The sequence below is a fragment of the Symphodus melops genome, assembly GCF_947650265.1.
Source record: "Symphodus melops genome assembly, chromosome: 21".
Taxonomy (NCBI): domain Eukaryota; kingdom Metazoa; phylum Chordata; class Actinopteri; order Labriformes; family Labridae; genus Symphodus; species Symphodus melops.
Genome location: NC_136711.1, coordinates 16115062 through 16132484, shown reverse-complemented (window position 1 = coordinate 16132484; position 17423 = coordinate 16115062). Strand labels below are relative to the sequence as shown.

The 17423-nt window shown below is 40.9% G+C and overlaps 1 protein-coding gene across 2 annotated transcripts; it reads right to left on the bottom strand.

Annotated features, from left to right (window-relative positions):
• Positions 1-835: 835 nt before the first annotated feature.
• On the bottom strand, positions 836-11302 carry LOC306842493 (cerebellar degeneration-related protein 2-like). 2 transcript variants are annotated; one of them, XM_079372798.1, is made up of 8 exons: positions 10855-11302; positions 10154-10239; positions 9287-9399; positions 6708-6856; positions 6441-6611; positions 3354-3573; positions 2511-3093; positions 836-2353 (listed from the first exon to the last, which is right to left on the bottom strand). In XM_079372798.1, exons 2-8 carry the CDS (start codon positions 10236-10238, stop codon positions 2205-2207), a joined length of 1470 nt encoding a protein of 489 aa, XP_079228924.1. In that variant the 5' UTR covers position 10239; positions 10855-11302; the 3' UTR covers positions 836-2204. The 2 variants fall into 2 exon arrangements, with proteins under 2 accessions (XP_079228924.1, XP_079228925.1); XM_079372799.1 differs by having other exon boundaries at positions 10154-10244; positions 10865-11302.
• Positions 11303-17423: the final 6121 nt, after the last annotated feature.

The window sequence follows — 17423 nt, the reverse complement described above, 5'->3', positions numbered from 1 at the left end:
AGTAATTCAGAGCTGAGTGTCTTGCCTAAGGACACATTGGACATGTGGATTGATCCCACAACCCTCTGCGTAACAGACGACCGACTCTACTAACTCAACAGGTGAGTCTCAACCGCTCATGTTGTGTATCTGTTACAATTGAAATATTTCATCTATAAGGAGAAAATATTCTTAAACTGCCTGGTTTAAAAAAAAAGGATTAAAATTCAAATTGACCTGCTCGAACTTATAAGGTGATGCACACATTTATAATGTATGCATAATTAATGATTGCTCTTTAAAATCCTCGAAGCATTCTGTTAAAAACAAACCTTTAGATCTCTTAGTTTATGCACCACATGTACAGAGGCTGTCCTCCCCGAAGCAAACAGCCCGGGTTTGAATCCAACCTCTGGCTCCTTCTGATGTCATTCCCCACTCTCTCCCTCACATATCCATCTCTATCCTGTCCCCAGTAGAGGCTCAAAAAGCCCAGTTAAACCCTTGAAGGATATTTATTTCTTAAGTTACACAATTCAAACCCCATGAAATAACTCCTACTATGATCCTGTTAAGTGCATGCACATTAATGCATTTATTCATCCAACCCTCCAAACTGCTGAAAGCTCGTTATTAGATTGTATACAGGATGGATGATGCATATCGGATTTTAACAGTGAGTTCTTGTTTTGTTCACTCTTACTCTCATGTGTTGAGCTCGTGTGGACGGAAACACCAAAACATCAACTGTTATATTCAGTTCTCAAACTGTGACAGATATACGAGTTTGTACAACACGTCTCTAGAAGTGACTCTGCAGAAGAAGAAGAAAAAACACACACACACACCAGACGTCTCTGCTTAACCTTTTATGGCTCAGGACAACATGACATCCAGTCATGAATCCCTTAAAAACACATCGCACATACGCGCACATATATGCTGCAGATTATTGGTGAACGTCCCCGTTTGAAGAACTACATGTGACAGAAATGTAAAGTGTCAGAGAGCATCTGACATGTGCAACCCTAAAGTGCTTCTCAAAGTGACTCTCAAGACAAAGAATGTGCTTAACACACAAACATCAGGTGGCATCAGAAAATCTCCTTCACCAGGCCCAGTAAATACATTTATATTATTAAGTACGCATGTTCAGTCAGGTCCTCTTCTTCTTCTTAATATCACATTCATCTACTCTATCATACAATAATCAAGTATACTTATTGAGAATACATGTCACAGTTACAAAAATCACATAGTAGCACCTTGAATCACTGATTCCTAATAATATATAAACTCCCATCACCAATAATAAGTCCCACATTCTTGCATATATTGCTCTTATAGGCGCAAGCAGACCAATCAAGGAGGGAGGCTTTTTTTTTTTTTTTTTTTTTTAAAGAGTGAACTAAATGAAAGCTTTTACATTGGATCATAGGAGCGCAGTAAACAAAAACAGCACATACAGTCGTGATGTTTGACTTTATGGATCCTTCTTTTTTTTTTTTTTTTTTTGGAAAGTTTCCTGGATACAGTTGTGTGATTTGGGACTGACTGGATAAGAAGTTAGAGGAAAGTAAATAATGGGCCTAAAGCAGCAACACTCGATCATTTCATGAATGAAAACATGTCGCTGTGAAAGGCGGCAAAGGGAAAATGACTCGGCTGAATGTGTGGTTTCCTTTTCTTTGAAGAGCGTCAGAGTGAGCTTGTTGTTTAGCGGTCTGGCCCACAACCTCGCTGTTCTGGTTCACTCTCACGGCTCTTGTGATGTTGTTTTAAAGAAATGCTTAAAAACTCGCCGACGACTTTATGTTCAGAGTTTAAAGGAAGACGACCTGAACGAGACGCTAACTCATCAACAAAGCTAATGATCGAGATCAGGAGTTGGTGAAAACCAAAACTAGAGCAAAAGACACTGAATATTTAACTTACATTCACCAGGTTGACATAAGGCTCCATGGTAGTCATATTCATGTTCCTCTCAAGCTGCAATATGTGTGTATAAGCAACTGTTTCATAACAGGTTCACCATATCAACAATTATTGGCAAAAAGCTGATATTGCCTGTTTTAAATAGAGAATCTTACTTTCTAAAGGAGAGTTATCAATTCCTTTACAGAAAATTATAGGAACCCTAAAATGTTTATAAATACAAAAATCTTCTGGGGATCTTGTCTCAGAACGGGGTTTTTCAGAGTGAGAGAGGTAGAGTGATTGTTCAGTCAAGATGGCAGCATTAGGCACGGGTGTTTCAGTGCAAAATGTGTCCCATCTGAGACGTGAGCTGCTGGTGTTTGCCCTCCTGTTCCTGCATCACTCTCATCTCTTAACCCGTCAGCATGCAGATCACTATCTGGGTAAGAGAGACACACTAAAAAGTGGAATTAGTTAGCTTCAAGTGCTGCTGAAAAAATCTTCGAAAAACTCAGAACCGGAAGACAAATAGATATGTTGCAGCAGGTTTTCGTTTTTCCTGCTTTTTTTTTTTTTTTTTTGAGGCAGCTAATTTAAAATGGGCGGCACCTCACCAGCTGAGAGTCTCTCTCTGTTTTCACTCAGGTCCTCTTTGGTTTTCTGTATGCGGGAGAAGATTTCCCTGAAAAGTTCCTTGTACTCTGGTTGGTGAAAGTCGTCCTTAAAGTCCTCCATGTCGGCCAGAGCTGAACAAGCAGCAGCGAGGGATGCAGTTTGGACCGACTTGTGGCTCTGCATGTCCTGATCCTCCTCGGGCTCCTGATGGCAGCGCTGCAGCAGCTCGTCGTACTTCACCTGCAAGGCACTGTACTGGGCGTCGACCTCGTTGAGCAGCGAGATCCCGCGATACTTCACCACCTCTGCTCTGCGTACGCAGGAGCACTCGTGGTCGTAGATCCTGTCCGTAGAGTCGGGCATCTGGGTCAACTTCATGAGCCGTTCGCTGTCCCAACGCTTCAGGATCCGGGGGCTTCTCGGTACAGCAGACTCGCCTTCACTCTCCTCCTCTTGGTTCAGGAACATCGAATTGGACAGCAGGCTGTGGAGGACTTCTGGCCTGGTGGATTTTTTGCAGGACTCAGATTTCCAGAGCTGACGGAGTTCTTCAGCCTCATTCTCCAGTTCGGAAACTCTGACCTAAGGCACAGAAAAAAGTCGATTTAGTGAGGAGGGGAAGGTCAAGAAGACCAAAACAAACTGTGATTTAAGTGCAAGGATGACATGTTGTTTAAGAAAAAACAAGAGTGTGGTTTGAAGTTTGGCGACCGTGAAATAAAGGTATTCTTATGCAGCGATGTCAATTTATTTTCTGGATAGTTAAAATTGGCAATAAGTGCCGTTTACTCTCTGTGTGCATGTGTGGAAAAAAACATACACGAGACATCTATCAGACATACCTGACATCCCTCCATCTTTAACACCTGCTGCTCCAGCGCTGCGTTTTCACTGGCGAGCATCTCAGCCTCTCGTTCGGACTCCTCCCGTCGAGCGCGCTCCGTTGCAAACTGAGTCTGCAGCGCGCGGAGGGATTGCCGTAGTGACGCCTGCTCCTCCTCGCGCCACGACACAGTCGAGGACTCATATTCATCTGAAGTTTCTTCAGGGTCACAGTCATACCTGTACACAGAAACAGACAATCATTACTATATGGTTGTTATCTCCTCACACTTGAATCCTGGATTTTCAGGATGATGAATATTAGTCAAAATTGAGTAAGGAAGTATATTTTATTGGTTTATCTGAAGAATATTTCAAAGTTTTAGGAAATACTTTTTTTTCTTTCTTGCACAAAGATAAATTAAGCTAATGCTAGCAAACACTTAGCTTAGGTTAGCTTAGCTATGCTAGAAACAAGGAAGCAGCTGTGCTTGAGGGCAAGTTGAAGTCCACCTCACGTCAACTCACAAGTTCACCACTTTACATTACACACATTAGAAGCTATTTCTTACCCGTCAAGTGTAAAAATTAACTTTTATTTTTATGTTTACTATACATTTATATGATTAAACAACAGACCAATGCTTTTTAACTGTCTTAATTTAGCATTCTAGTACGCTAATATTTGCTAACTAGCACTTAACATATTGCATTTGAATTGTGCTGGTATTTTCTCAGGACCAGAGTTGAACTAACATGACTGATACTCACTCTGATGACATGACAGAAGCTAAACGCTCAAGCCAAAATGTAAAAAATACCTTAAGTGTGCTTACCATGTGAAATGTTTTGGCATCTGTGGTTTAACAACAACTGATTAATCTTTATTTGCTGATTAAAATCATCTGATATGATCAAAACCTCCACAGCAGGCTTGTACTATGTACTATTTAGTCACCTATTTCTATTTCTTTAACCTTTGTCATATCATTTCGCCAGATGTGCACTCTTTCACAGCTTATGTTAGCATTATAGCTATTACTTGTGTGCTTTATAAAAACCTAGAACAAAGTAAGAGGTTAAGAAAATAAAAGAGAAGATTTAAAAAAATGCTGATTGCGCTCAACAAATTGAAAACTGCGCTTCATTCATTAAATCGTAGTTCATTAAATGTGTAGAAGTGCAGCTTTATTGGCCAGGAATGTGTTACGTGTTGTATAGAACTCTGAAATACAGATAATACAGGTAAATTATTCAATCAAGTTTTATACTCTCCCTAATGTATGAGCAGCTGAAAACAGAAACCATGCATGAACAGGTGACATAAGACAACAAGGAACAGCACATAAGCACACTTATCAACAACTTATCAGTCAAACAGAGTTGATTAGAAAGCAGAAAAAGAATGAACGGCGGCTTCAGGGCGATATTGAGACGTGTTTGTACCCTAGACTTAGACTTTGACCCCTTTCCTTCCAACCTGATCTTTCAAACAGCAAACCCAGTTCAGTGAGATTTGCATGCACCTGACCTAAATGTTTTTAGGGACCAGTACTAACAAGATTACACACACACAGACAGACAACGTAGGCACGGCATTAACCTGTGACACCAACAGTACAGCTCAAGCAGAGAGGAAGTGACCGCAGAGTGAAAGATTCAGAGTAGAGGGCTGTGAGGGAGACATGGACAGCTGCCAGGGAGGAGGATTAGGACTCAATAGGAGACAGCTAAAGCCAGGAAAACTCAGGGGAGGAATTAATGCATCTAACAAAGAGCTTCTGCACTGCTGACAAAGCAAGATTTCATATTTAACCAGGTTAAGAAATACATTTAGATCGCTGTTTGAACAGTTCTTAAAAAGCTCTATGTTATGTAGATGAAGTCGTTTACTGAGGGGTTTGTGTATTAATACAGTTATTTTGAATGAATCCTAAAAATGGGTAATGCTAAGAGTGTCCTCAAACATTTATAACTGAAGTTTGTAAGTATCATTGTGGCTGCTAAACACGCGTCTTTGTCCATGAATAAGTAAGCAAGTAAACTTTATTTATACAAAGTTAAACATTTTTCAAGAGAAAGGTAATATGTTCCTCAAAGGTTCTCTTTGAGTGTTGAGTTCAAGGCTTCTGTATTTGGGGAAAATTACCTTTTTTCTTTCCTGTTCAAAACTAGCTGTGGAGACCCAAACCACTCTTATGTTTGTATGTGAAGTGTCAAACTAAGGCCAGCATTTGGCTAGCTTAGCTTAGCATTAACTCTAGAGGCCAGTGTAGGAAAAGCTAGCCTAGCTCAGGAAAAGGGTTAAAAGAAAAAAAGGCAAGCGGCACTTTTAAAGCCTACTTGTACATTTTTGCTTTCGACAGAGCTTTGGTATCTGTTCCCTGTGCTTCTAGTATTCATGCAAACCAAGCAATGATATGCAAAGCTTAGCGTCTGCAGCGCCATGTGTATAGTGTGGATGTGAAAGTGTTAGAACTCTGCATATCTTGTTCTTGGGAACAGGGAACAAGTACATTTCCCTAATGAAAGATAAGTGCTTCTTTTCTTAAACAAACAGTCCAAGAAGTTTAATTATGTTCAACTGAACGGTATAAAAAAAGAGAGAGAGCGAGAGAGAAAGTCAATATTCACATGAAAGAAAGCTGCTAAACAAAAGATCGGTTGAGGAAGTCATTGTCTGAACTCTTCTTTACAGTTATTAAGTCTTTCAGTCGAGTTTCTTTTGCAATTTCATCCAGCTCTTTCTACAACACATTCACTCTTGGCCTCGTCTGAGTCTGATGTGTTCAGCTACACCTTATTACTTTCAATCATTTGTTTGGCTGATAAAAAAAGAAAAGTAAAGTTAAAATGTCCTCCACTACTATGTTGATTTCTAAATGTTGATGGCTCTATTTGTGTCATCTCTTTGCCAACGTGTGAAGCAAACTATTCTCGATTCTACTTTCTTTCGCAGTCTTAATGTGGCTCTCAGTGAGACTATGCAGCTGAAGTTAGTCTGCAGTGAGTAAACTGCTTTGTCAGAATCGACCTGGTGCAACACTGACAGAGATCACAAACAACTTCTCCTTTTATAAGTAAAAGCATGTATGCTATATCCTCACCTGAGTGTGTTTTGTAGCTCTGTCAGACAGGACACACTCTGGGAGCCGCGCGGTGGCCACTTCTCTCTGCATGCAGGCTTCTGAGACTGGGATGGACCCAGCTTCAGCTGCTCCACCTGCTGCTGCAGCTCCTCCACCTGCGTCTGCAGCTGCTCCACCGTCTCCATCAGCCTGCAAAGAAAAACAACAAACCGCTCTCTGAGGTTAGTTACGACGGATATTTGAATCTAAAACTTTATGATATCTGTCCATCGTCACTTCTCTCACCCCTGGATCTTCTGCTGGCCCGTCCTGTTGTCCTGAACCAGTTTGTGGTTGTTCTGTTCCAGCTCCCGGGCCGCCACGTCCAGCTGCTCGTACACTTTAGCGTGCTGGTCGTTCACCTGCCTGAGGAGTTCCACCTGCTTCGTCAGGTACTGAGAAGAGACACAATATCAAACTATCATTCAGTCGGCTTTCACTGCGTCAGATTTCCTTTTCCCCCTCTTTTATACACGCACACATTCTAAAAAAAATCATGAAACAGAAAGTTCACGAGTGTTGAACATAATCATTGTATATAAACTATGATCCAAGTCAAAATCAAAACACAACTTGACTTGAAGCGTGTGTGGGAGTAAATGCAGAGAACGTCATCTGTGTGGACAGTTCTTCATATTTATCCTCGTTTGTGTACACCCACAATAAGTGCACATGCATACACAGCCAAACGCCAACCCCTTGTATACCTCTCTGGCTTCACACTAAGACCTGCAGGTATTTCCTCTTGCACCATTTGACCGTGCAACAGAGAGTTCTTAAGACGATATGTATCCAACGGCAGCTGCCACCACTGATTTAATGAAAGTGTTTGCACCTCCAGGATTGTCTTTGCAGCAGTTAAGCCACACTGACTCAAATTGTGTCACACTTCCTTTGATCTCACATTTGTCAAGAGCACAGGGTTAACAGGAAGACTTGAGCTCAAGTCTAGTTTATTTACCTCTCCTGTTTTCTTCTGTCTTATAACACATCACAAATGGACTTTATTAGAGATATACTACACTCCTAAAAAGACCCACAAACATTTAAAACCAAGAAAAAATGATGTTTTAAAGAAGAAATCTGATTAAATGAATAGCACATTCTTAGTGAGGACACTTTATGATGGACTGTGACTGGAGTGATGTTTAACATCCCCTCAATAAACAGAGACGTCTTCCATCTTTTCCTGTGATTCATCTGTGCAGCTAACAGGAAGAGTTTTATGATGGTCCTTGAACTATGTGGACAAATGTAATGAGAAGGAAAAACTACCAGCAGAGTCTGAAGTTTCTGATGATTAAAACATGAATCTGCAGGCAAATAACCAAGAAAAAAAACAAACTATGAAAACATCTTTAAAAAAAAATAAAAAAAACACTTCGAGGAATACTTTGTGTAAGAGCAGGTTATCTTATCAGCTGCTGCAGCCACGAGGACACTGTGAACCTTTAATCATCTAATCTACCTGCTCAGCCTCTGCTGACATAACTATCAAATATTAGACTGCACATGTACTCCAACTGAATCCATCAGGAGTCGAAGAACAACTTTTTATTCAAGCAGTAAGACGGTAGTTCTATTTTAAGAGGGATATTCCTGCTCCATTAGAGGCTTTTTGTTCCTCCAAACAGCGACAGGGAAGCAGGTAATTGATTGTAACACAGGTCAGGAGCCGGACTCGGACCTTGTGACGCTACACCAATCAAGCAGCGGCCTTAAGAGATTATTTCTGCGTGTCAGTGTTGAAGGGAAGGCGAGGATTTAGCACCAGACTCACTCAGGGAAATTAAAGTCAGACCTGAAACGTAGAAAAGGAGGAAAAGCTGAAGCTTAACATTGAATTTGTGTAATTAAAGTTTGAAATAAGACCTTGAACTAATGATTTGGTCAAAGGTGGAGTGAGAAAACCTGCAGAGACGCAGACAGAGGAACGTAATAAAGAAGCAGGAAGGGAGGGCTGGTTTCAGAAGCTGGGGCACAACAACAGCTATAGACACATATACAGACTACATTCAACAAATACAAATGTTGTTTTTACTACAAACACTGAATAAAAATAAATATTATTATGAATATTGGCTTTTTTTTCCAGGGTATTTCCTTTAACCATAAAATGTAGAGGTGGGAGTTTTTAGCCCCGAGCAGCATCTGCAGGTTTAGCTTCGTCATGTTTATTGAGGGGTCGAAATGTATACAATTACAGTCCCTAAATCAAATGAAATTAATTAAAAATAAAAACAATGAATAAAACATGACATGAAATCAAAACTGTAAGGGTCGTCTTCACGACCTGAGAAACAACCCAAAGAAACTCCACCAATGAGGAATTCCTCTTTCATGAAACTCAGGTTTGCACATTGAAATGTCTCTGTCCCTTTGTTTTGGCGACATGCACAGAACCTGCAAACTTCTGTTAGCAGGAAGTCCAAGTAGGTACTGAACCTGAAACTCACTTTTACTCTGTCAGAGTTTCCTGCCTGTCTAACCTTTTAGTGTACTTTTATTAAAGGACACAAACTGGAAGTATAGTATAAGTGAGGATTTGAGTAGCGTGCGCTCCCTCATCCTCGCCACGTTAGCCTGTTGTTCTTTTCTTTCATGCTAATATGAGCAGCTGAAGTTAGTCTGCATTGAGTAAACTGCTTTGTCAGAATCGAATGAGCTAATTTAAAAGCAGTATAAACATGCAACGGAGAAACTGGATCCTTAATTAATAAAGACATCTTGCATGATAGTTCAACACCTTTCGTCCAGACTAGCCATATTTTCTTTTTCATTCTGGTCCTCTAGATGACATGCTAAGACCCTCTTTTTTCTTTTACCTCGATCTCCTGCAGTTGCTCCTGGTTGGTGGAGTACATCTGCTGCAGCCCCTGCTCCAGCTCCCTGTTTCTCTCCAGGAGGGTCTTCCCGAGCTCGGCTGCCAGCTGCAGGTCTGCAGGAAGTAAGGAGAGAGGAACCGTGAATGCTTTCAGGGCTCATAGTAAAGAGTCACTGATGGATACAAGTCAAGGAAAAGCTCACAAGCAGCTTTGAGGTTCTGTTCCTGGTGTTGGCAGGAATCCAGCAACCTACTATTTAAAAATGGTGCCTCAGGATTAAAACCATCTCTACACAGTGATGTTACAAATCGTCTTACAACTATGAACTCAAACCGTGCAGAGTATAAATACTCTCATCACTTGACCTTCCTTTGTCCATCATGTGATATTTCAAAATCACATTAAATGATAACAATGACATGAGTAAGATGTGAAAACAGAAATAGGATATTACACCAAAATGCAAACACATTTTAGTAACACGTTTGCAATGAAGATGAAATGGTTAATTAAAGTCAAAGTCACTTCTCATTACTCACAGACCTCTTCTGTTTTTTTTCACATTGCAGCATATGTGAGTGTCCTGCTGATCCTGCCTTATTTGCACAGTCAAGCTGCTAATTTTCCACTACAAATCTTTAATCTTCTTTAAAACAGGATAAGAGAATAATTATATATCTCGGTGCAGCAATTAAAATCCTAATGTGTAATCAGAATACAAACATAATTAGTCTAAACTGAGGTAGCCTACATGTCCAAATTGTGCAAAGATTCCCTTCACAGCTGTAGTGTTCGTGTTAGATAGTTAAAGAAAGGAGGCTCTTTATCTTTAAGCATCAAGAGACAAAGACGGAGAGGAAACTGTACCATGTTCAAGGTCTTGCTTGTCGTACCACGGTTCCTCCTCCTTGATCTCAAATTCTTCGTCCACAATCATCATGTCTGTCAGCATCCTTCACTCTCCTGCACTGTCAAACATGACGAACACAAAGTTTGTTGAGCGGTGATGATGAAGGATTCACACCGCGTCCTGTACGCTGCTGCTGCTGCTGCTGCTGCTGTCGGCACGCCTGCAGCCGGCACCGGTGCGCGTGCATCACCGGACGGACAGACACTCGCACCTCACTGCTGACGACACTCTGCTGCGTTGAAGAGACATTTCCGGTTTTAATTTTTTAAAATAAAAGCAGCTTTGGTGAACATGTTGAGGCAACATGTTTTTTTGGAGGGATTTTTGCATTATTAGTTATTAACTCTAAACATAAATTATTTATGAAAAGGCCAATAAACATAATGAGTGTTTAATGTGGCTTGAACACCAGCAGCCTATCTTTGAAATGTGAATTATTTTAACAAATTTGTAAAAATTGTGTGTGGAGTGGAATAATGAGGAACGAATTACAATCAAAATGGCCACAGACTATCAAAACGTGTTATGTTTTTGTTTTAATAATGTTAATTAAATAACATTTAATCACAACAGGGAAAAAATGTGCCACCTTTTGAATGCCTTAATATTCTGTTAAGAGTGCTATCATGTACCTCAGGGACACACTAGAAACTAGAACACCGCACAACTGACCTGAGTTCAATCCTCAGGTGTTAAATTCTCCGGCTTTAAAGTGCAGATTGGGCCACAGGCCTTCTTTTTGATCCGGTTGTGTTTGCACTGCAGCTGCAGGTCAGAGTTCACGTGCTCACCGGATCTGCTCGGTGCCCAATAGGTACTTCTTGATGAAAAGCATAGAGAAAAATAAGCGTTGTTATAGGGTATTGATTTAATTTACTGTCTGTACCATTCTCTACAAAACAAATTCACCAATGCGCCTTCAAAAAAACGGCAGGAGACGATGAGGTGAGTGAGCTGCAGTCAGGTCCTAAAGGTAGCGACACTGCAGTATGATCGTTTAAAAGAAAATGCACAGAAAGAAACGGGGCTATTAAAGGGGAATGGATGCTACGTAGCCTATTAATGATTTTAAAGTAAGCTTTGTTTAAACCCAGCTTGATCGTGTTTTATTTTGAAGGGTGCACCTGTTTCTCACTGCCGGTGTGATCGCCACACCTGCTTCTCTCGTTTTGGTCACTCCTTGGAAACCGCAACGCATAGCGTCAGGGAGACCACAAGGGGGGGCTATAGGGCAAAAAGTCAAAGACCCTGTCTGATCCCACCGCCTCAAAAAAAAAAAAAAAGGTCTGCATAATATCAGTGTGCTATTGTTTTATTTTGTTAGATAAAATATATTGGAAAATGTACAAACCCACAAAAGCCAATATTGATAAAGGCTGCTGTTTTCTACTCTATATGTTGGATGTTTAAATAAAGAAGCCTAACACTAACAGGCTTTTACTTTGTTATTGTGAGTGAAACAGACCTGGAGAAGAATACCCTCTTAAAGGCATGCAAGCTGTATAGAAAACACGGAGCCAGCTTTATTTTACGAGAAAAACAGATATTGTAATTGTCACTAATATGATGCAAAAGCTTGTATGTTGCTGAACACTTAAAGCTGCAGCATTAAGGTAACAATTATTTCACCAACAATTTTGGCTTTGTTGCAGTTCAGCCGAGCTCACAGCTCACATTTAGGCCGATATGTGACAAATAGTTTCATCTTCTCCAGCTGAAGATACCAACCAACTTTTTCCACAGTTGCTATAAATAAGCCACTTTTTGTTTCAGCCTGCAGGGCTTGTTTTGTGGAGTTGGTGACACCACGTCAGGCTCCATGACTGTGCGGATGCCCAGTCAGAGACAGGAAGGTCATAATTGCTTCGAGTCTTCAGGAGCAAGAGGGGATTTATTTGTCACACCACAGTCTCTCTTCACTGATGTTTCTGTTGCAGCAGGACGTCGAAGAGAAACGAACTGAAATAAAAACTGGTTCCAGACAGGAGAAAGTGTCATCTTGTTTTCCTGTCTCCCTCGAAAGTACCGATGGTTCACCCAGACTGAGAGGCTTTAGGACGTCAATGGTTGAGTCATCGTTCAGAGTGGTGAAGTTTTTACTGTGAGTAGTCGTGGTCTTTGGACCTCTGTGGGCTCAGATAGAGGGGGCGGCATCCATTGATTGTGGATGAGCTGTTTCATTTTTGTTTTTTTGGGATATCTAAAAACTGTAGGCCTTGGACTCACTGGCATGAGACATTGCTGTAGTTTAAAATGAGGGCAGTGCTTTCTGCAAAATAAATGCACTTAACTGTTCAACTTTTACTTTGGTATGTAGTACCTTTTGTTTTTATTATGCTTCATTAATAATTCAATCAGCCTGAAAGCTGCCCTATCACGGTGTGTATATCTATCAGAGGATGGCAGTGTGGTCTTGTAATTTTGTCTGCAGTTCTCGGCACCAAAGCCTGCCTTTTAATCCAACAGAGAGGATACATAAACAGAATGATTTACAGATCACTTCTTTTGAGAACAAGAAAATAATTATACACTATTCAACGTCCTGATGCTCTATCATACAGCACAGATAACATCTTCGTCTTTGGGGGCGGGGTCAGAAGTGACTATATTTGGCTGCTAAGGGGTTAGCAAACAATATGCAATCACATTACACTTTCTTTTGCTTTGTTTGCAAGGTTTATTCCAACTATGGTATAGATTGGGTTGCTAGTTTTGGTAAGTGAACAAACATGCCTCAAACTAAAATGTATCTTGTTTTAATTGTATTTTTTGAGTTGCCCTCGATGAATACCCCACTTTATTGCCACGACCGTTAATCACCTGTTTTCATTTGGACCTTTTAGTGTAACCAGCAGAGCTGCCTCCTGCTGGACATAAAACAAGTACAGGTACCCTGGGTTCAAGTCTGACTCTTGAGATGTGTGGCATGTAATCTCCAACTTCTCTTCTTCTGTATCCTTTATCCCTTAACTGTTTTATTAGATGTTTTAATAGTTTTTTGGGAAACAACAAAAAGTTTCCCAAAAATATATTTAAGAAAAAAACCAACTGATTTTCAGTGGCTTCACTTTTTAACCCACCTTGAATGTAAAATCTAGCAGGAAAACTACTGCCTAACAACAACATGTTTGTGTTGTGGCCATGAGCATGTTAGCGTTCTAATGTTAACATTTAGCATCCTCATCACAGAGCAGATGGTGTTTTAGCTGGTAACTAAGCAGTGAAAATGAGGAAGACGTTTTAGGAACCCGAAAAGGTCTTGAGACACGATAAAATGATTCTCTTGTGTTAGTCAGAGAAAGATGTCTATGGTTGACAGTTCATTTTAAGAGTGTCATTAATCACCACCACATATGAATCAATGAATCTGATAGCTCAGAGTCACTTACCATGAAGCTGAGTCAGAGCAGTTTGGAGGCCCGGAGCAGACGTGGATTCTGTTACTCGCTGTTACTTCTCACTAAATCTTAAACCCCGACCAAATTATCCAGCCAGGTCGAGGATAAGCTGCTGTAACATCACGAGCTTTTTCCTCTCAGGCCTCTTAGCTCCAGCCCTTTCATCTCACATGGCTCTTTACTGTGCTCCACCCTCGGTGTGCTCCCTCTCTTCCCATCCGTCCTCCACCAGCCTCCTGATTTCCCCCGTCTCTGTTGTGCGGCTGTCATCGAGATGAGAGAAGGAGGCAGAGCAGGAGGCACAAGGCTCTCTGCAGGGCTTCAGCCTCTTGTAGAGATAAAGTAACTGTGATCTTTTTTCCTGTGTTTCTGCCTATCTACATTACACCCATGGCATCTTTGCTTTTTATTGATGCTGTATTGCCTGTTTCATTTTGGATTTCAAAGGGTCTGACACACCAAAAAAGAAAAAAAGCCCTGCTGTTATTTTATCTCCCTTTTAAAAAAAATGATTAGAAGTGTGTATTGAATGCATGTTTCCTCTGTGGCGGTAAACGCTTCTTCAAGCAGTACAATAATAGCTTTGCAAGTAAAAGGAAGTCAGATAAACTCAGGGAGGAAATTGAAATATTACAGGCGAGCAGGATGATCATCCTCCTCCCTGCAGCGATCCGAGTTTTTGATGGTGTTTTCTTGCTGCCACAGTGTGAAAGCAGTGACATTAAAGGGCAGCGGCAACCGGTAATGAGTCGTTAAGAGGGAAATTTGGAGCTTTGCTGATCCGTTTCCAAACCAACTGTCTTCACAGTGGGGGATTGACTTCTCTCAGTAATGTTTTATGGCGTAGCTGACGATGATTGTAATGGGATTTGAGGAAGTGCTTCTGGGTAGAACCTCAACAAACACACAATTCTTATGAAACGTGTGTTTGTGTGTGTTAGTTGTTGTTAGAAGCTAATCTTGTCATTCTAAGGGAAATCCATCAGGAAAAATAGAAAGCAATGAGCCGGGAATGTTCTGTGAATATTTGACTCGTCGTGATCTTCTTTTTTTATTTTTTTTAAAATTTCCGTGCTGCCTTTTGTTCTGGACATGGACACAACAGTCAAGGATGAGAAATACTGTACACTCGCACTAAGAGGAGATGCTGCGTTGCCATGACAACCAGGCGTTTGCACATACAAAAAAAGCAGTGTGATGCCAGCTCTCATCCGCGATCACATATGTGGGGGGAAAAAACGAGACAAAGACGCTGGCTGAAGGAAACGGGAGAAGCCACATTTCCTATAATGTATGTGTGTGTGTGTGTGTGTGTGTGTATATATGTGTGTGTTGATATTACTTTTATATTGCACCAGTCCATATTTGATGTCTGCACACTCAATGCAATAAACAAGAAATTAATAACGACAGGAAACAGAACTTAGACGCAGAGATAAACAGAACGAGAAAGATGACGATGATACGAGAAATTGGATTTGGGGTAAAGATAGCACGCGCCGTTATCACTGAGCACCACATCAAAGGCATCATTGGCCTGTGAAACTATGGAACTTTAACAAAAAAAAAAAAAAGAAGTAGAAGTTAATTTCCCAAGTAATCTCCCACCCTGGGGCTCGTGGGTAAAACAAAACTCTGTGAAGTAGATGAATTTAGCTAATCTCTGTCGCACAGCTTCAGGGGATCACAGAGGCACAGGGAGAGAAAATTGCACTGGTGCCTAGTTTGGTGCTTACACTTTATGAAACAGAGAAGTCTCTCTCCTCTGATACACTGAGCCGAGATGGTGGCGTGTCCGTGCTCTCTAACACCAGAGGAAAACTTCGGACCAGGATATGAGGGGGGAAACGAGCCAGAGAGGATGACTGGCAGCTGTCACCTGTTTGATGTTTTCTGTTCGGTGAGGATGAGAGGAGACCTGGCTGATGTTGCATGAAACAGAGTGCTGATGCAGCAGACAGGAGGGATGAGGGATGATGGATGGTGTAAGTGTGTTTAAAGAGAACATGCTGAACTCCTGTTTCATGAAAGCAATCCTTTTATAGCCCGCTTGCATGTGGCAGTTGCAGACCTTAAAAGACAGGGGACTCGACAAGAAGTCATTCTCGGTTCATCATCACCAAGTATTCAAATGAACCGCGTCCAGCACACATGGTCTGAGCTGATTTGGCCTTTGGCCCTGGGTGTTGTGGGTACCTTTATGGATCATTCTGTCCACAACCATGTTGTTTTCTCTTCCTTGCTTGTAGTGTATTTGCTCTCTGATGTACGTCTCTTTGGATAAAAGCGTCGGCTAAAGGAATTTTAAAGAAAGACATCTTCCTCAGTGCTTCCATTTATTTGTATTTTAGAAACATTGATCAGAAAAGAACGAGCAGAGTAATCGATAAATGAAAGATCTTAGCTGAAGCTGCAATCAAGTTAATTACATTTCCTTGTTTCTTGATCCAAGCCTTAACTCTGTCATTTTTTCTTTTCTTCAGGGGCTCTGGGAAGTTAAAGGACACACACACATAAACAAAATAAGCTGATCTGACCACTTCTCTGCAGCAGCAGCCACTGAGTGGAGACTAAATGTTCTGGCAGCTCGCTCTGGTTTCATCTGTATTGGTCTGAAATGCTTCTTCTTGGATGAGCTTCAAACACAACATTATGGGGAGAGGCATTCAGGCTATTTTGTCTGTAATCAAACTGTGTGCATTTCTTTTGGAAGAACATTTGTCACCATTAGCCAGAATCTTCGCTTTTATTCCACAGCCAGTTTCTGTTTTAGATGTTTCATCACAAAGCTGATTATGCTGTAGCAGTTTTAAAAACATGGGCCACAACAGGAAGAGAAAAATTGGCAAATGGGGACTTAAGGAGGGTTTTTTGTTTCAGTTTCAACGATTTAATACCGACAACTTTTCTGTGATAAAAGTAAAATGCTCTGGACTCTGGATGTCGCCACACTCGACAGGAGGGATCAGCTTTATTCTTTCAAAACTCTTCTACTGTGCGTCATCGCTGATGTTAGAGACGGCTGTCTAACTCGTGTCTCCTGTGAAGATCCACGCGTCACTCTAGACACTTCTTCCATTATGGTTTTCTCTTAATGCGTCCCTTGATTGTCTCATCTTATTGCAAGTTAAAAATAAATCTGAGGCTTTGGCGATGTAGCCCTGATTACATTGAACTTTCTTTCTGGAGTCTTGAATCAATCCTTATGAGCAAAAACTAATAAAAAAAAGAGCGCCACTGTATATACGTCAGACCAGCCTCTCCCACTCACACTCTCTGAATTTTCCTGACTTTAACCTGCTGCGTTTACACACTGGCTCATTCCGGCTTCACATGGAAGTTTAACCCGGCGGCTGGCAGGAAAAGTCTGTGTAACTTAAGGTTAAACAATTCATGCATGTGTGAATGCAAACAGCTGGTTAACATCAAATTAACGATGGAATTACAATGAAATATATGAAGTTTACAGCCTGCAATTCACAGTGTTTAAAAATACAGAAAAAAGACCACTCTGTTCTTTGTGTCTGAATCTGTCTGCTGGAAAATGCTTTGTCATCTTCCAGATGTGTTACAGTATACTGTACCTGTAGTTATTTTAATAGTTTACACATCATTTTTACCACATGGCGTTGCACGTTTCATGTCACTAATCTAAGTGCATGAAGACTGAGAACATTTCCACAATATGTATTTGTTGAAGAGAGCAGCATGTTCATTTTATGAATACAAAATTGGATAAACTATTTTTCTCTACTGTGCGGTTGAAAAGTGAGGCTTTAGGTTATTTTGTCCAGGAGCCGATCACAAACTGGATTATAGAACATTCTGG